At 36.7% G+C, this 19677-nt stretch overlaps 1 protein-coding gene across 1 annotated transcript in view; it reads right to left on the minus strand.

The window, feature by feature from the left end:
* The window catches only part of DTNB (dystrobrevin beta), a 115747-nt gene that overhangs the window by 78991 nt on the left and 17079 nt on the right, over positions 1–19677 (minus strand). The window contains exons 2-8 of the mRNA XM_070946856.1: positions 18518–18585; positions 17861–17941; positions 11762–11975; positions 8469–8554; positions 7796–7950; positions 6705–6810; positions 4814–4980 (exon numbers count right to left, since the gene is read on the minus strand). Of these exons, the coding sequence (XP_070802957.1) occupies positions 4814–4980; positions 6705–6810; positions 7796–7950; positions 8469–8554; positions 11762–11975; positions 17861–17941; positions 18518–18584 (876 nt within the window). The 5' untranslated portion in view covers position 18585. The remainder of the gene's footprint in view (positions 1–4813; positions 4981–6704; positions 6811–7795; positions 7951–8468; positions 8555–11761; positions 11976–17860; positions 17942–18517; positions 18586–19677) is intronic.

Raw genomic sequence — 19677 nt, forward strand, 5'->3', positions numbered from 1 at the left:
GGTAGTATAGTATTTCCAGCAAGGTTAATACCGCTGGCAGATTCTCTTCTGCTAATGGACGGAAACCAGTCTGCCTTTCTGTCTGATCTTCTGCCATGTATGATAATCAGCCCCTCTATTTTGCAAACAAGATAAATTATTTTCAAGGTCTAACATGGAGAAGTAGTGAGCTCTTAACTTTGAAGAGTGGAACATAATCAGGAAAGTCAATATTTTGTTTCCACAGATTCTTTTTAGCAATGTAATTAAGAAATCAATTTTTCCCCCCTGACTGAAGAAGTACTTTCTGGGAAAAAGGAGAAACCACAATGCATGCAATGACACATGGACTCATTGTACTAGATGCGTTAAACCATCTTTCTTTTTTAAAAATAGAGTTATTCTTGTCACAGTCACTGAAAGATCATTGAGTTCAGCAAGTATAAATCTACAGTACTCAATTCTAAGACAATGTTTAGGATTTAAGAATATGTGAATATTTGGCAAGGATAAGACAGGAAGATGGAGCTTAAATACATCACAGCGAGTTATGCTATAATGTAAAAAATGTCTTTAAACAGATTTGTATACATTATTTCTTCACTGAAACAAATTGATGGATTTTCACTCATTCCTTTAAAAAAGAGAGAAGCAGACCTTTAAGCATTTATATAGCTTCTACTTGCAATATTTCTTCAAACTGTTGGCATAAATACATCACACAAAACGGCTTTGATATTAGTGGAAGGGGTGCAGAGCAAACCCTTTCAACATGCTGTATAAAATATGGCCACATGAACTGGCTGATACTATGCCATTGCTATCAATTCTGTTTCCAGGTCCACTGGATTTGCCAGTTTCTAGACTATTTTCAAAAACAACATTGTGTAATACCCAGCAACAATTAAAACAGAAAGGATATACACTTGAAGGAATATAACCCAGCTAGAGGTGGTACTGTATTTCAGCATAAACTCTTTTTATAAGTGGGGAAAATGGGGAGATGCTGACTGGGGAATTCCAGCAGTTGGAAGTCCACATATCTTAAACTTGCCAGAAAAAAAATTATTAAAAAAAAAAAAAACTGGTTTAAAACCACTAACAGAATACAAAAATCTTACTACTTGTAGCAGAAAGATGTTTTACCCTGGATAACCAGCAGAGATCTGTAATTAATTTGTGTATAGTTTGAGTCCGAAAAGCACTTTGACTAAAAAAATACACACAATCATATTCTGGTCAATTTCTCTATGTTTTTTTTAAAGCCAATTTGAAGGGTTTTGCAATAGACAAAGTTAACAATATTAACATGTTTAAGATTTTCAATAAATCAGCTCTATTGTGGATACCAGAATGTGTTAATTTTGCTGACATTATTTTAAAAAGAAAAAGCATTTTTTCTACTCAAAACCTTTTTAAAAAATTAAGAGTTTGAGATCCTAATGTTATAACAATAACTGATGGTGGTTGTTTGTACCACTTATTAAAATAGGATTTCCTATGTGAACTACAGAAATCAAGTTAATCTCCTTATTTTTTTGTTTGAAAAGATATTTGTCCACTTACTGCCTTTTATACTTGTTGTATTTTACATTAGTTGTATTTACACGTTTTCAGAATTTTCAAGTAACGTTCATTTTGAAATTATATTCAACTCCAGTGTTACATTTGAACTAGTGAACTACACAAGCAGATTCTTACCATTTATTTACTTATTTATGGACAATATTTCATTCCACTATTTAGTGCTCTTAGAATCTCCAACAGAATGGAAAGAAAGAAAAAAGCATGTTCTTAAAGTTACTTTCATATCATGACCTGTTAAAATAAAGATGTCCGAGTCACCTAACAGAATGGCTTACGGTGGCTTAAGTATGCCACATTACATTTGCAACTAAGGTGAAAACAATTTATTATATGTGAGTAGTGGACTCCTCTTTTTAATGATTATTTTTATTTAAAATAATATGACTGATATAGCTGTCATATTATTTTAAGTAAAAATAATTATTAAAAAAGGAGTCCACTATTCACATATGATAAATCAGATATATCTGAAGAGCCTTGGTTCGAGTATTCCAATTTTGCATCACCTATCAACAATTTTTAAACTATAAATGGCCATAGAAATAGTGCTGAAAACACTTTGCTTTTTTCTTGCATACATAAATACAGTCACGTCTAAAGCGTTTCATATTAAGCACAAGAAAGCTTAAAATATTAATGACTAGAGTTCTGCCATTGTGTGAGTATAGAAGGCTTTGTCTCACCTAATCGCAAAGGGAAGTGGACATTCTGGATCATAGCCCAAGTACTTATTTATTATGTGGTGAAATGTTTAGAACATACAGGGAAAATAAGTAACTTCTGGACAGGCATTATATTGTAATTCTACTTATGCCAGTAAGTGCACTGAAATGAAATAAAGTCCACTGTAACTTTGAACAAAACAACATGTAATTGCCAGGGCAATTTACCGGTATATACAAGAAGTCATTATAAGAAGGAAATTGTTTTTCATATCCAATAACCTGAGTTGCTTATGCAATACAGCAATCATTGCTCGTGGCTATAATTATGAATGCACATCATCCATACTATGAATAAATCCACATATATGCATGCGAACACACATGTGTATAACAATATTTGTCAAAGCTGACAAACTCCAGTAACAAGAACTACTTAGATTTCTGACAAGTCCATTACTGGATTGCTAGCAGAGTAATACAACAGAATATAGAAAGCCCATTAAAGTAATTCTTTTACATAATCTAATGTAATTAAGGCAGAGTTACTTTTGAGTCTTTTTATTATACATTCTCCTTCCCCTGGATTCAGGAACTTGCTGTGCTGGCCATGTTTTCTCCCTTAACTGTCTTGTCTTGCTGCCCTCCCTATTCGGTATTCCATCACAGCTTACATCCCTTCCACATAACTCAGTTAATCCTACAAGGGAAATGTCCCCTAAATATTAAGATCCTGATAATATAATCAGGATGGTTAATAAAATAGAATTAGCACAGCTATCAATCGATGCTTCCAGACATGATTCAAACAGCTTAGCCAGAAAACAATGTACCGGTAATGTTTAGTAGCAAAAGCCACTGAGCAATCAAAAAATAAATAAAAATAGCAGTATGTTTCTTGGTTACCTGCCATCTCTCTGCAAAAATCATATAACAGTTTCTATAATTAAATATAGATCTGAAGTCTAAATGAAATGGATCACAAAACCCAGCTTTTATTATGAATAACTGAATTCATCACCTGGCATTCTCTCAAATCCTTTGCCAAGAAAAGGACTACTGACCATCAGCATATTGTTGAACTATTTTTTTTTAGATCTAGGCTAAGCTATTTTTACTAATAGTTTTATGAGCAAGGTATCTCACCTGCCAGTAAGTAGTTTTATTAAATAAACAGATAATTCAGTCTCTTTTACAGCCTCCCAAGCATTCCCTACCAGCTTCAAGTCTCAACTGATGCCAAAGAAAACCTTTTCTCTTTTAAAATACTAATTAATTTTACTAGACAAATCCACAGAATATGCATTGGAGTGAGAAGGCTGTCATTAAAGTGTAATAAATCATCAGTCATCTCTTCCAATGCAAATTCTGCACAACTGGGCAAACTTTAGAAAGAAATTAGGAAGGAAACAGTGAAGGGATACATTGGGATTTGAAGAAAGAGGCTGAGCATCTCATTGCAAACATACTGCTGGCCAGACAAAGATAGTGCACAGAGTGTGCTATCTAAAATAGATAATCCTAAAAATATAGTATTTATAAAAATATACCAGTAGTATTTTATAAATTTCCTAAATTAACTATTGAACGTTATATTAAATGTTATGCAGCCTTTATTCCCTAAATTAGCTGTTTATAAATTCCCTAAATTAACTTTTTTTTTTCTTTTCATGACCCTATAATCCCTTTTTCAGGGTGGAGTTGGGGCAACTGAAAGGGTCTAGGTGGGAAGTGAACGTCTTCACCTCTACGCCACTGCGCCGCTCCATAAATTCCCTAAATTAACTGTTGGGCACAAAAACTATCCTGCTCTATTAATTATGCCAAAATAATTGATAATAAGGCTCATAAGGTTAAATTAGCTTTCTATCATAAAACTTTTTTGAGATATTTCCTTCTTTAATGCAGTAATATTCTCTATATTATGATTATAATTTAATTGCTCCAAGGCAAACACAAGGTCTGATGTATGGCAACCAAGTGTGATGGGTTATAGATTACATTTGCTAAGACTATACTTGCTATGACAGCTAGGAATTCTTAAGTTTTCCCTGACCAGGTCCCTAGGCATGGAGACTGAAATCACCCAGCATCATAAAACAAGGAGATTCCAACACCAGCCCAGAGACCAGATCTAGGAACCAGAGAGGGATCCAGCTGAGCAGCAAAACAACCAAAAGATAACCAGCTTGTTCCTACAGCCAAACCTAACATACTTGTCACCTTAGAAGCCATCCCTGGTCACGAGTATTATAGTATACTAATAAAAAAACCCCATCGTTATCTATGTTCTGGAAACAACTCATACAAGTGGCCTCTAAATATTCCATCAAGGCAACTTGTTCAGAGTGCATCAGAATTGTAACCCTTCACATATTTTTATTGCACTGTTCAAGCCCTCAGAGTGCTGTGGGGCTTTCTATTTTAATCAAAGGACCAACATTACTAAAAAGTATGTTGTTTGGTCTGTCCATCATTCTCCCCAATATGGCTGCAGACTGTGGAATGTTCCTTGCTTATCACTCACATACTATAATGGCACCGGACCTGCCTTTAGAGAAAAGAGTACATTAGAGAGTGATTACCCAAGAGGAATGCTCTTTCATTTGATGCTGGTTGCTGTGAGGGCCATTTGCATGGCCACGCCAAAAACAGTTTTGACAGAGCTGATAGTTGTGGCACTGCTGGCATCGGTATCGGAAGCCCATCATGCTCTCACACCGGCAGTAAGAACATTCCACAGGATGGAAGACTTGAAGGAGATAAAAGGGGAAAAAAAGAATAGTAAGAACTGCATCTGAAAAAACAGGCCTCTTCGTCCTAAACTGCATAAAAGGTCCTCAATGAGACTAGTGTTACAAAAATTCTACATACTGTACTTTAAATAGGAGTCATATATTGTCTATAAAGAGGACACAGTGGCTCAGTGGCTAAGACGCTGAGCTTGTCGATCAGAAGGTCGGCAGTTCAATGGTTTGAAACCCTAGTGCCGCATAACGTAGTGCTGTTACTTGTCTCAGCTTCTGCCAACCTAGCAGTTTGAAAGCACATAAAAAATGCAAGTAGAAAAATAGGGACCACTTTGGTGGGAAGGTAACAGTGCTCTGTGTGCCTTCGGAGCTGAGTCATGTCGGCCACATGACCATGGAGACGTCTTTGGACAGCACTGGCTCTTCGGCTTTGAAACGGAGATGAGCATCGCTCCCTAGAGCCAGAAACGGCTAGTATACATGTGTGGGAAACCTTTACCTTATTGTCTATAAACTTCTAGTTCTACCCTTTTTTCTGGTTTTAGATAAGTCAAACAATAACAAACACAACCCCAATTACTAGCAAGTGAAGAGTTTAATAGCTATGAAATATTGGACAGAGGCTAAGGTAAACTGATTAGTCTCTAATCTTACCAGATATTTTGTAAAGGTGCAAGGCCAATCCAAGCTTGGAATGGAGGGAGGAGATCTTCCAGCTCATATCTCCTGTCTATAATTGCTACACTGTGCAATATTTTAAGTTAAGACTTAGGAAGATGAAGTTGAGATTAGGATTCTCTTAATGACAGTCAATGGGAATGATTACAGAGTCCTCCCCCGGAACAGGGTATGAGGTGTAGCTGTTAATGAGACTCTTTGAAATAACAACCACACTGCTATCAAGTTCAACATAGAAGTAGTGAGGAATAGCACTCCTAGAAAAAAAATTGTAACCAAATTTGACTTAGAAAAATCAAGAGGGGAATCATCAAAATTAATCTTATTGCAGATCAAGAAAGGTATACTTAAATGAACTTGTCCATGCCACTGCTCCTAAGGAAGGCATCAGATACAAGAATGGTTCATTTAGAACAGAGGTCTTCAAACTTAGCAGCTTTAAGACTTCTGGACTTCAACTCCCAGAATTCTCCAGCCAGCTATCTGGGAGTTGAAGTCCACAAGTCTTAAAGCTGCCAAGTTTGAAGACCTCTGATTTAGATCATAGTTTGTGAAGGGACCCAACAGAAGACTTAAAAAGAAGTTAGACAAATTCACGGAATGAAAGGTTATAATTAGCTCACACCAATGGGAACTGTACACTGTTTCCAAGACCATAAGCAGTATGCTGTTGCCTACCAGTTGTCAAGGAAAATACGTCAGCTCATAGTCTACATTTCAGCCCCTCAGAAGTAATGACTAGATATTGAGGAGAAGTAGAATGGTGGATTAGATTGGGCCTAGACTTGATTCAACAAGGTTTTAAATTTTTTTTTTACTAAAGTGAAACTCAATGATACATACTACGGTAGACTTAAATATTGTTTAAGTTCAAATATTGAACTTAAACAAGTTCACAGAATGTTCCAGACACGCATATCATTCCGTTGCACATTAAGTCACACAAGTTTGACTTAAAGAGCACCCAGGTTGCAACAGATAATTCAGTGAACTTGGAAGCACAAAGCTCATACATATAAAAAACAGTTCAGGAGTATAGGCCACATACCATTTTCAACATGGGCAAGTCTATGCATCAGAGGTAGCCACACAAGGCACTGGGGTGGAGGGTCAGCCATTAAGGTGTCTAAAAACATGTTTAATGTTACTTTTTTCTGCAAAATAAACAAATAAAAGTTCAGAGAAAAGCCAAACAGAATTGGACTAATAAGTGAGTAAAAAAACCTACCCAATACAAAACAATGCTTGTAAGAAACATAAAGCAATAAACATAAAGCTGAATTAAGGTTATGTGTTTTTGAGTTCTATGGCAGAGTTAAACGCATAGCTAAATGCATCTTTCCCTCTCCAAAATCCATTAATCTTAAAAATAAAGAAATTCTGATTCAATTGTGTTATTTTACTAGATAGCATTTTAGTCTCAATATACTCACATTTATCTTACAGTTATAATAAATCTATAAAATAGGTTATTTGCATTAGAATTTAATTAAAAGGCAAAGCAGCATTGTTATCCCCTACGCTTTTCTTTAAAATATATTTTAGAAATGTGTGTTTATTTTAGGATGAATGAACAAATGAATGAATATACTGTATTTTTCAGACTATAAGTCGCACCAGACCATAAGACACACATAGGTTTAGAGGAGGAAAACAAGAAAAAAAATTTTTGACTCCATGCGTCCCATTTTGCCTTCCCCGACTTCCAGAAGCACTCTGCAGGCCAAAAATGGGCCCGTTTTTGGCCTCCAGAGGCCTCTGCAGCTCCCGTTTTTGGCCTCCAGAGGCCTCTGCAGCTCCCGCTTTTGTCAGGGAGGCCAAAAATGGGACGCGTGGAGGGTTTCTGCAGAGTGCTTCTGGACGCCTGGAAGGGCAAAAATGGGACCCATGGAGGGTTTGGGAGGCCAAAAACAGGCCCGTATTCACTCTATAAGACGCACAGACATTTCCACCCACTTTTCTTGCGGGGGGAAAGTGTGTCTTATAGTCCGAAAATTACGGTACATCGGGGAGCTGTGTTTTTCTAGAAAATTAGAAAGGGAACTTAGTCTTTCATAGACTCATCTTTTATGATTAATTTGGAGGACATTGAATATGTCAGCATTTAAAGCCCTGTGTATCATCTCACATAAAGCTTACCTGCTGAGGAAAACATGTTCGCACAGAGTTTTCTGTGTATCCAAAAGAAGGCCCTTCAAAAACAGCTGTAGGAAGTTTCAGAATTTCTCTTAGAAACTGGTCAAATTTTGAAAATATCATCAGTCCATTGGAATCTGACATTTGAGAGAAACTATCTAAAATGCAAATCAAAGGCAGATATGAAAATGTGGCTCACAATATGTTATAAGTTTAATATTTAAACCCTAACATTCAGCAGGCAGTTCATTTGTTGTAAAGTCTTACTATTTTACAAATAAGTATATTCCCTGAATAAAAGAAAAAAGTAAAGGATAATAATAGGAACCGTGGTGGCACAGTGATTAGAATGCAGAATTGCAAGCTAATTCTGCCGACTGCTAGCTGTTCGATTCTCACTGGCTTAAGGTTAACTCAGTCTTCCATCCTTCCGAGGTGGGTAAAATGAGACTGTTGGGGGCAATATGCTGACTCTGTAAACTGCTTAGATAGGGCTGTAAAGCACCATGAAGCGGTATATAAACCTAAGTGTTATTGCTATTGCTATAATGTTATATAATCTCATTCTATCCCATAGCAAAAAAAGCAATGATGAAAGTAAGCATTTTAAATGCCACAAAGTTGGTGTTTGTTTCCATAAAATTTTAATAATAGATTATTAGCTCAAAATACTCACATCTTAACTTGTCCAGAATTTTTCCACCACACATAGTTGCCATCATTGCCTTTATGGAAAACACTGTCAATTTTCCATGACCTTCACTGTAAAAGATAAACCATACACACTACATAAGAAATTTTAAATTACTGCTGGAGTAAGAAAGCATCTGATTTATGGACAGCTACCATTTTATTCAACAGGACAACATATAACAATATTTGTCAAAAAAAGCTACTTTTCTGCTAGGAAAAAAAATATTATGAGAAAAGAGAGCTAACTGAACTGAAGAGGAATTCACCTCATCTATTATACAACGCAAGCAGTTTCTGGAATTGTTAAATCAAGGTCAGATACCTAAAAGACACATATCTTCTATCTGAAAAAAGAATTCGGCTTATACAATAATTTGTTATGGGTTTTTAATTCTACAGAGTTATTTGTGTTAATTCTGTAGTAGATTCTGTTTCAGTTCTCAATTGCCTCAGTGTTCCAAGCTATATACAAAGACAGTTTCACTTAGCTGGATGTGTGTAGATTTGAGAAGCTATCAATTGCCTCACCAATATTGTCATTTTCTATATCAGTATCTCTATCAAAAGAGCACGCAGTGGCAATTTAAATATTATATGCATGGTACTTCTTATATCTTTGCCAAAGAGGCTATAGATGAGATCTTAGTATGTAAGAGTTGTAAGAGTATGTTCAGGTTGCTATACATCACAATTAACAAAAAAGCTTGTAAGAAGTTTTTGGATAAGTCTGCGTTCACATTTTGATGGGCTTATTCAGCAGTTATTTATGGCTAAAACAAACTGACCAAATATGATAATTCAATCCAACCAATCTCTTTTGCCTCTCTCCTCTTTCTTGAATTAAATATAGCTGCTAAATAAATTTTGAAGTTTTAGCCACTATTTTTCACCCTGCAAATGAATCCTTCCAAATTATTCCCAGTCAATAAATTCCTATTCTGCTTCAAACTAACTACAAATTTATTTGAAGGAAGTTTGCTTTGTAAATAGACTGCTTTTTACTTCCTTCAGTTGTTCACAGCCTGCTTCCTTCCTTCTGCAGGAACTGAAAATGTTTCTTTCTTTCAACTTCCACCTCCACAGCAAAAATTTTTTAAAAAAACCAAAAAACCAAACCAAAGCTTGACACAGATCTGTTCTCTTTTATCATCTGAAAGCTAGAGTAACAAGTGAAAAGTCTGTCTGCAAACTGGGCTTTGCAGACTAGGAACAAAGATCAAGAAAAAAAATATAATTTCCTGGCATTTTTAACCCAGGTTTCAAAACAGATGGTCACAATAATGTTTCTTAGAGGATGTTTAATTTTCCTTTTTAAAAAATCATATAAACGACTTAAACTTCTACAGAACAATGCTGTTTGCTCTACTTAGTCTTCTCCCTTATGTGGGAGGAAAGATTGCCAGTTGCTGAGTGAAAAAGGAAAGGCACCCTCATCAGGCAATGACTAATAGGAAAAAATGTGCTGGCTACCAAGTAAAAAGGTAAAGGTAAAGGTTCCCCTCGCACATACGTGCTAGTCGTTCCCAACTCTAGGGGGCGGTGCTCATCTCTGTTTCTAAGCCAAAGAGCCAGCGCTGTCTGATGACAATTCCGTGGTCATGTGGCCAGCATGACTAAACGCCGAAGGCGCATGGAATGCTGTTACCTTCCCACCAAGGTGATCCCTATTTTTCTACTTGCATTTTTACATGCTTTCATACTGCTAGGTTGTCAGAAGCTGAGACAAGTAACAGGAGCTCACTCTGTTATGTGGCGCTAGGGATTCGAACTGCCAAACTGCTAACCTTTCTGATCAACAAGCTCAGAGTCTTAGCCACTGAGCCGTACATACATACTAATTTGATGTTTTAAATAGAAGGCTTCTGAATAAAGAAACATACCGTATATACTCAAGTATAAGCCGAGTTTTTCAGCACATTTTTTATGCTGAAAAAAGCCCCCCTCGGTTTATACTCGAGTAAGGAAAAAAATGCCTTTTTTCCTGCAACCGTTTTGGCTCCCAGGGGCTGCAGGGAGGCTTGCTAAAGGTAAAATGGGGCATGGGGGGAGTGCGGCGCCCCTCTCCCGCGCCCCTTTTTGGCTCCCAGGGGCTGCAGGAAGGCTTGCTAGGGGCATGAGGGGGGTGCCTAGCAAGACTCTCTGCAGCCCCCTGGAAGCAAAATTCTCTTGTGTAATTTTTTTATAGTGTAAAACTAGTCTATTATGTCTCAAAATAAAAGGGAGATCAAAAATCCAATTAGTGCCATGTAAATTCTGGAATCCCCAAATACCTTTCCTATTGTATTTATTAAACAAATTTATATAGCTACCCAATTCATATACAGTACTTTTAAAGTTATTGTTGATACCAAATTGTTTTTGTTGATCCTCTTTTCCACTTACAGAGCTAGTTTACTGTTTTTCTTTGAAATCAATATTCAAAAACATTTAACCTACTGATACCTCAATTAATGTAATTTTATTGGTATCTATTTTTATTTTGAAATTTACCAGTAGCTGCTGCATTTCCCACCCTAGGCTTATACTTGAGTCAATAAATTTTCCCAGTTTTTTGTGGTAAAATTAGGTGCCCCGGCTTATATTCGGGTCGGCTTATACTCAAGTATATACGGTAGTATTTGCTATTGTAGTTTACAGTCAAGGAAAAGTAAAGCAGTTGCCATTCCTAGTATTACAATCTAAAAGACAAAAGGGAAAAGAAGAAAGAAAAATACAGACGATCCTTGCTTAATGACCATTTGTTCAGTGACCAAACTTATAATGGGGTTGACCGAGTAGTACTTATGACCAGTTCTTGAAGTTCTGGCCACTGCAACATCTCTGAGGTCACTTGGTCACCATCTGCAACCTTCTTTGCCAGCTTCTTACAAGCAAAGTCAATGGGGAAGCCAGAAGTTAACAAATAGTGACCATATGATATCCTCATATGGTCACTATTTAATGATGTCTCAGTTGCTGCTTAATGACAGCAACTAGGAAGTGCTGCAACTGCCATCGCTAAGCAACACAGTTATGTGACTGTATCACTTAGCAGCAGAAATTCTGTCCCAACTACTGTTTTGTTAATCGAGGACTACCTATAAAAAATTCTTGTCTTAAAAACTTCAGTTTTGGTTTTGACTATTCAATTAATTCAACAAATCACAGTTAGAAAAGCTAAGATTGGCTCTATTGACCCAGGCTCCAACTTGGGTTCTATAGATCTCAGGCTTACTCCAGGCCACCTAGTTTTTGGTCAGAAGAAACATAGATTGCTTCAAGAACAAAACCACTTGCCTATCATATGCTGCTATCATGAAGTTGAGGAGAAGGCTGATGGATTGCTCCACACTGATCTGGTGAGTAGATGGAAGGCGTTTATTCAGCTGATAGTAAATGGAAGAAATGATAGTTTCTAGTCGAGATACATTGATCTCTGTATTATGGTCCAATGTGTTAAGGCCATTATCTCTGAAGGCTTCAATCATATTCCAGATATCCACAAGATGTACTGGAAAAACAAAAATATTACAAATATTACAAAAAAAATAATCGTAAGGTTTCTATATTGCTTCAATCTATGGACAATTAAGGGATTATACAATATGTACAACAATCAAAAATAAAAATAACAACATTAAACAAAATTTCTGGTGTCATGTCTGGCTCAGACCAAAATCAAATTCCAAAAGTCATCTAGAAAAGCTACATCTTAAAAATTTCTGAATAACCATGGGCATGGGAGTTACTTTCACCTGAGGGGGAGCTCACTGAAAATGTTCAGCTCCATGTAATTTTGCTGCCACACCTTACAATAAATAAGTGGAACATTTCCTGTTTACTTGTACTAGGCAAGCAAATTCTACCCAGAATAGGCAACATATATAAGCCCCAAGTGATGTAAGGTGTTATAAATAAAATCAGAAGGAAGGAAGGAAGGAAGGAAGGAAGGAAGGAAGGAAGGAAGGAAGGAAGGAAGGAAGGAAGGAAGATACAGGGTGAGGAATATTTACCTTGGTAATAAAATGTGTGAAAAGGACCTCAGAATTATAGCTGAAAGAGTTACCAATGTGATTTAACTATTGTATTAAAAACAAAAACAAATAGAGGCTTTTTTTTTTAAAGTTTTTTTTATTTTTTAAAACAAAAAACATAAAATACATCTTTTTAGAGCAAGGATTTGATCCGGTATAAAGTAAATACAATTACTCACATTCCCTCAACCAATTTTGTTCCAAATTTTATCCATTTACCTCTTTAAAAAGAAAAAGAAAAAAAAATCTTATTCTAAATATTTAGATTTTAAACATTCTACTATGTCACCCTAAATTCTAAACAATTATTTCCAAATAGACATCATTCCAAATCTTTGTCATTTTAACAATTAATATTTCATATATATTCCTCATTTCTAAGACGTATTACATCAAGTCTATATTGTACCTCTTTTAAATGGCAACTACTATCCATAATCTTGACAAAGAATATTTTCCTCCTCTCTTAATTGTTTCTAAATCAATCAACATTTCCATCTAGAATTTGTCACTCCCAAAATACTTTATTTTAAAGTCTAATATTTAACTGATTCATAATTTAAATAGCTATTTCCCAACAGTGTTTTCCGCCACTTCTATCTCTATTTATTTAACTGGTTCAGTTTGGCTATTCTCTAGTATTACCTCCTCCCCTTCCTCCTGAGTTTATTTTTTGGCTGGTTCGCATCTTAATCGATTGCTTTCCAGTGATGCTTTCCTCCACTCCTAACCTTACTTATTTGAGCTGGTTCACAGTATAATTTTAACTGCATACCAACATTATCTCCTTCAATCCTCCTAAATCTATTATAAAACTGGTTCACAACTCAAATAGTTGCTTCCCAGCAATGCTTTCCTACAAATAGAGGCTTTTTGATGCCTCAATAGAAATATAGTTTCTAAATCACAGAAAGTAATATTACTACTAGAGTCTGCATTGGTCCAAGGCTACCTGATGTATTTATCCACTTCTGAGTACCACTATTTCAGGAAGATGCAAAGAAACTGGGTAGAATAGGAGAATCATAGCATGGAAACTTACAAGAACTGGAAAGAACTGGAAATGTCTAGCCTTGGGGGGATGGGGGGAAGACTACAGGAGTTTCATACATATAGTCAAGGTCTGTCCTCTGTCATCCCAAGCATTATTTCATGGAATAATAAATAATAAATAATAAACTAGGGATAGTAAGCTGTTTGGGATTGGAGCAACCTATATGCCTCAGTAAATTAAATAAACTGATTTATTTAAAATTTAAAAAAAACCCAACTACAGAACATTCTGTTCCCTCTCTGATCTACTGTACTAAATAATTTAGCAATTTCCAAAAGCAAATCCTACAAATCAGAAGCAATTTGAAGTGTTTCAGACATGATGTTCCAGAATGGCATGGTCCGGGAGAAAGTTCTCCAGAATATTCCACTATCAAATCAGTAAATTTTGCACATTCCTGGGTTTAAATTACAAGAAGACAGTTTCTGGCTAAATGTTAGGAAAAAGCATGCTAACTATAAAAACAGCTTGGCAGCGGTGCCAATTATCCAGGGCGGTGATGGGCTCCTTTTCACATGTTCAAGCAGAGGCCAGAAAACCATCTGTTAAAGATGCTTTAATAATTAACTCCTGCAGTAAGCCAGAACTTGGACTAAACAGCCTCTTTCATTTCTATGATCTTATAGCTACTAATACACCCTTTGTTACAATCTTACCTATATATTTTTTAAAAAGGAAATTCTTCTATAAAAGAATTGTGTAATAATAAAAATTGCAGAGGTTCCCTTCATAAAAATAACTTATATTTATCTATGAACCTCTTAAAATAAGCATTCTAAAATTCGCGGTGCCATGACCCTTAGAATTTTGTGACTCCATGAATGAAACTGTCAGGCTGTGCTCTAAAAGTTAATAATTAACTGAAGGGAACAGTTTCTTTTGTTCCAGTGAACACACTCATGTTGGCTATGCCAACATGAGCTCTCCCATCATCTGCAATTTCTTGATGCTATATTATTATGTATTCGTTAATACACCCTCTTCTTGCAACATTATTTTTAACAAGTAACAGGAATTTGCTCTGTACCACATAATGCAATTATAATTTACACATACTTCCTCCTAACACATTTTTCCTGTCCTGCCTTTTGGCATACCTTCAAAATTGTACATTATACTCCCAGCTTTAGGTCTTTTAAGAACTACTAGACTACACAATCCTCATTGAATACTATCTTCTATTTCATGAAAGGCAAAATTTTCTCTACTGCCACAGCATTTGCCTTCATTCAGGCACATTTGTTTTCAAGAACATAAATACTGTATTGAGGATTTTCTCTAACTTCCACATCACCATCATTTGATAGCAGCCAGTGTAAAAAGTCCTCTAGATTGCATATAAAAGACCCACGATATCTACACTGACCAAGATGGAACTACCTTTTTCCCCTCTTTGTTACACTTGTATTTTTCAATGTCTGATAATCAAGTCAAGGTGAGGTGAACAGAAACAAGTGATAAATTAGGACAAATATTTCTAAATTCTGATTGCTGTGAACAGCATGTAAAAGAAATGAGCCCCAGATCTTTTGTCAAATTCTTTTGTCAAATAGCATAGATGAAGTCAAAATCTACTCCTCATATCCTTTCTTTTCACTTTCACCTGTCTAGATCCAGCAACTAGAATAGACATTTCACCCCTTATTTTTTTGAAGAAAAAAAAAAAAGTAAACTGTAAAGGTATAAGCCATAGTATTAGAATGCAGTATTGCAGGCTAATTCTGTTGACTGCCGATTGCCAGCAGTTCGGCAGTTCGATCCTGACTGGCTCAAAGTTGACTCAGCCTTCCATCCTTTCGAGGTCAGTAAAATGAGGATCCTGATTGTTGGGGGGCAATATACTGGTTCTGTAAACTGCTTAGAGAGGGCTGTAAAGCACTGTGAAGCGGTATATAAGTCTAAGTGCTATTGCTATTGCTATTGCTATTCTTTGGGTTATAATGGCATTGGGATAATAGGGCCAGTATAGGCCCTGGGAGGCCTGCGCAAATCTCACGAGTCAAGAGAGTCAAGAGAGGGAGAGAAGCACTTGGGAGGCCCAGTGTAGGCCATGCATGAGTTATGGAGGTTGGGAAGGACTTGGGAGGCCTGATACAGGCCCCAGTTCTCCTTTCTCAGCCTAAGGATCCTAGTAATCATGACTGCTGAAAACCAAAGGCATAGAAGAGGGCCTGGATGGGGTCGATGGAGGCTGCCTGGGGATGGAGGCTGTTACGGGTGAGGCCGATTTACTGGAGCCACTTATGACCTTCCCTGTCAGCTTTCCCATTGACCTTGCTTATCAAATGGTGACCACATGACCATGGTCTCTGCAATGTTGTAATCACAAGCTGGTGACCTGAGCACCCAGATTGCAATCAGGTGGCTGCAGGGTTGCTGCCAGGGCCAGAACTCCGGGGACCAGTCGTGTGCCCATTTTTTTCAGCATAGCTGTAACTTTGAACAGTTGCTGAACAAATGAACATAAGCCAAGGACTGACTGTACCACAATCCATTCCCAGGGCTGCATATGGCCCCAGTTCTCATTTCTCAGCCTAAGGATCCTAGTGGATCATGACTGCTGAAAACCAAAGGCATAACTTCTTAGCATTCTGAAATGAAACACCTAAGCAACGTGTAAGTCTTAAGTCCTAGGGACATTCATTAATTATCCCTTCAACTACTCCAAAAATGTATACTTGCCTACATGTGAGGGGTTGCCACTTATTTTCTGGCAGCCTTGGCCAAAATGAATGCAGCTTGTGGCCCATTTCTGCATTACTTATTTGTTTATTTAATTTAATTTAGTACGCCAAACTGACTTGGCATGGCTCACAATATAATAAAATAGAAAAACACAATAGAAAAACAAAACAAGATGGTAACTGGTCATTGTATACAAAACACACACACTCATACGTTAAAAAAAACACATCCTGCAAAGTGCTCCATCCAGTTTAACCCAGGGCCTAGGAGAAAAAGCAGGTCATCACAGCCTTACAGAATGGCAATATGATAGGATTTCAAGGGGGATTTCATCCCAGAGATTCTTATTTACCACCTCTATCTATTAAAGAATAGAATAGGTTAAGAATGCATTTCTGAGAATGCATTTACAACATGCTAGAGAAAGGGAAATCAGTAGTTTATGGTCCAGGTCCATCATATTGTAGAAATTCAGCCTGTTTTAGACCATTGGCTGAACCAAGCCATCATGTTAAGCTATTATATATTTATTGCACTCATTGAGGATTTGAGGGGTGTTTATAATGACTTGGGGTGCATGCGAGCAAGCAAAGGGAGGCCTGGGAGTGGGAGGGGGGATATATGCAAAATCAGGGAGACCCAAGAAGGAGGATGTGGGGTGCATGCAAACAAAGAGAGGCCCAGGAAGGAGGATAAGGGGTATGTGCAAGTGCATAAGTGTTAGGGAAGGAGGGTGCAGGGTCGGCGCAAAAGCAGTGAGGCCCAGGAAGAAGGATGTGGGGTGCATCAAGCTTAGAGAAGGGTGCGGGATGTGTGCGAGCACAGGAAAGTCAGGAAGGAGGGTGCGGGGTGTGTACAACATAGGGAGATCTAGGAAAGAGGGAGCAGAGTGTGTGTGAGCACAGGGAGGCTGGGAAGAAGATCGCTGATAGGTATGTGTGAGTACAGGAAGGCCCAAGGTGGGAGGGTGTAATTAGGTGTGCAGGAAGGGTAGGGAACTTACCAAAGCAACTTGCAACCTTCCCCACTATCTTCCCCATTGATTTTGCTTATAGGAAGCTAGCAAGAAAGGTGCTGCAACTGTTGGAAGTATGAGCACCTGAACTGTGATCAGGTGACTGCAGGAGCACTGCAATGGCCAGAACTTCAAGGGCTGGTCATAAGTACACTTGTTCAGTGCCATCACAACTTCAGTCATTGAACAAGTGGTCAATAAGTAAGGACTACCTGTATATAGGTAATATAGGTAACCTATATTACCAAACAAACAAATAAAAAGCATACCTTGTATCTTGAATATGCTATATAAACACACATTTATATAAAATAAATATTGTGTTTTGTTAACTCAGGCTTAGTATTTAGTATATTGTACAAAGCCAGTGATGGTGTACCAACAAAATGTTTAGAATAATATTAGTTTTTGTGGAAATCTTACACAAACTTGAAAAGCATCGTTACAGCAATTCTTCCACTAAACAGAAAGAGTAGGATTTTTTTTTCTATTATCACTTCAGAATGTTCACATTTTCCATCATGACTGAAAAATTAGTTTGAACTGTTAATTTGAAACATGTCTTAATGAAGGTCTACCCTCCCCCCAAAGTCATGTTTTCTACTTACAATTACATCTTTTTTGCACAAATCTGAGTTTGCAGGCAGTCCGATATGTTGACAGTCGGATGACATCAAAATTCTGAGCCCCTACAAATTAAAAGCAAAGAGCTTTCCCACATGTCTTCCAATTTTTAAATGAAAAGAGGACTTTTATTACGTTATGCTGTCTAACTACAACTGCAACTACATTAGAAACTTAATCCTTACGGAGTTGTAAACTTTTATCTGGATTATACTAATTCTGTATCATACTCCACCCTCTCTCGTGTGTGTTCATTTATTCCACCACACAAAAAGTAACCAATGTATGGTTAACTATCATATTAAAAAAATATTTATCTGTGGCATTTTTACATTTTGCATACATTTGGCATTTCTGTGGCAAAATTTAACTTATTTATACATTGCATAAGGAGTATGAAATAGTACATTCTAGAATCCAAATTTACCATCAGTGAGAAATAAGTGTGGAATGGGAAAAGGTAATATAAGGTCACCACTAAATCTTATTTAAAGACTGATGCTAGGGCACAAACTCTCAAGAAACAACACCCTGTTATTTCAATGTAATAATTTAAGGAGAAACAGGAACTGATTACATTCTTTGAAGAGGCTGCAACACATTTTTAATTGAAGTTTCAAACTTTTAAGACTTCTACTCACTCATTTCCATGAAGAGCTGTCTTGTCTCTGCCATTGTCCTCCTCCTCTTTCCACTTTCTTCAATCATCCTAAAAACAAATTTAGAATTTTAGCAGGCTGTTCGGAGAGAATTTAGATACCAAGAAGAAATTCATAAACTCTTTCATTATTCAACTGTTATGGCAGAAAACAGCCTAATAAAAACCAAAAGAAGCCACTTGGGAAATGTAGACTACTATATATTCACTGAGTTAAACTATGCAGAACAGGAAGCAAATACCAGAAGTTCAAAGACACTTCCACACCTCTGTTTTAATAAAGATCCATAATAATTAACTTTCTACTGTAACCACCAGCAAATAAGCTTGAAGAACAGTTAATTTACTGTTGGGCTGGGAGATTCAAAAGGGGAAATAAGTGCTTCTTCCTACACTGCACTAGAGCACAAGCTCTTCTTCCTATTAGGAACTGTTCTGTTAAATATAGCCCCTAATGGTGCAATTATAATTTTCATGGTGAGGGTATTCTTGAAAAAAAAAACATCTTGCAGCTATGAACAGATGGTCGGTCCTTTTCCGTTGGCTTCATTATTAAATCAGTTTAAGAAATGAGAACATCAAGACTGAGTTATATGATATTCCTTAAGTATAGTTAAGAACTAACTTTTTTTTTTACTATAACATTGATTTTTATTTTAAAAAAAACCCAGGAATTCAAGATCAATAGTATTTATTTATTTATACATAAATGCAAGTGGTCCTCAACTTACAACCATAATTGGGAACAGAATTTCTATTGCTAAGCAAGGTAATTAAATGAATCATGCCCTATTTTATGACCTTTTTTGCCAGTTAAGTGAATCATGCAGTCGTTAAGAGAATCAAAGTTCCTCCCTGATTTTGCTTGTCAGAAGCCGGCTGGGAAAGTCACAAATGGCAATCACACAACCCCAAGAGGCTGTAACAGTTGTAAATGCATGTTGATTGCCAAGCATCCAAATTTTGATCACAGATGCAACAATTGTAGGTGAAAGGACTTTAGACTTAGACTAACTTTATTGTCACTTTGAATGTACACTAATCGGCATACATTAAAATGAAATTTCGTTGCATACATCTCTCAAAGGGTCTCCACCTCCAATATACACTACATAAATATACAGCATAAAAAGTTGTAAATTC

The sequence above is a fragment of the Pituophis catenifer genome, unplaced genomic scaffold (genome assembly GCF_029215685.1).
Source record: "Pituophis catenifer annectens isolate HBS135680 unplaced genomic scaffold, rPitCat1.0.hap2 SCAF_1, whole genome shotgun sequence".
NCBI lineage: Eukaryota > Metazoa > Chordata > Lepidosauria > Squamata > Colubridae > Pituophis > Pituophis catenifer.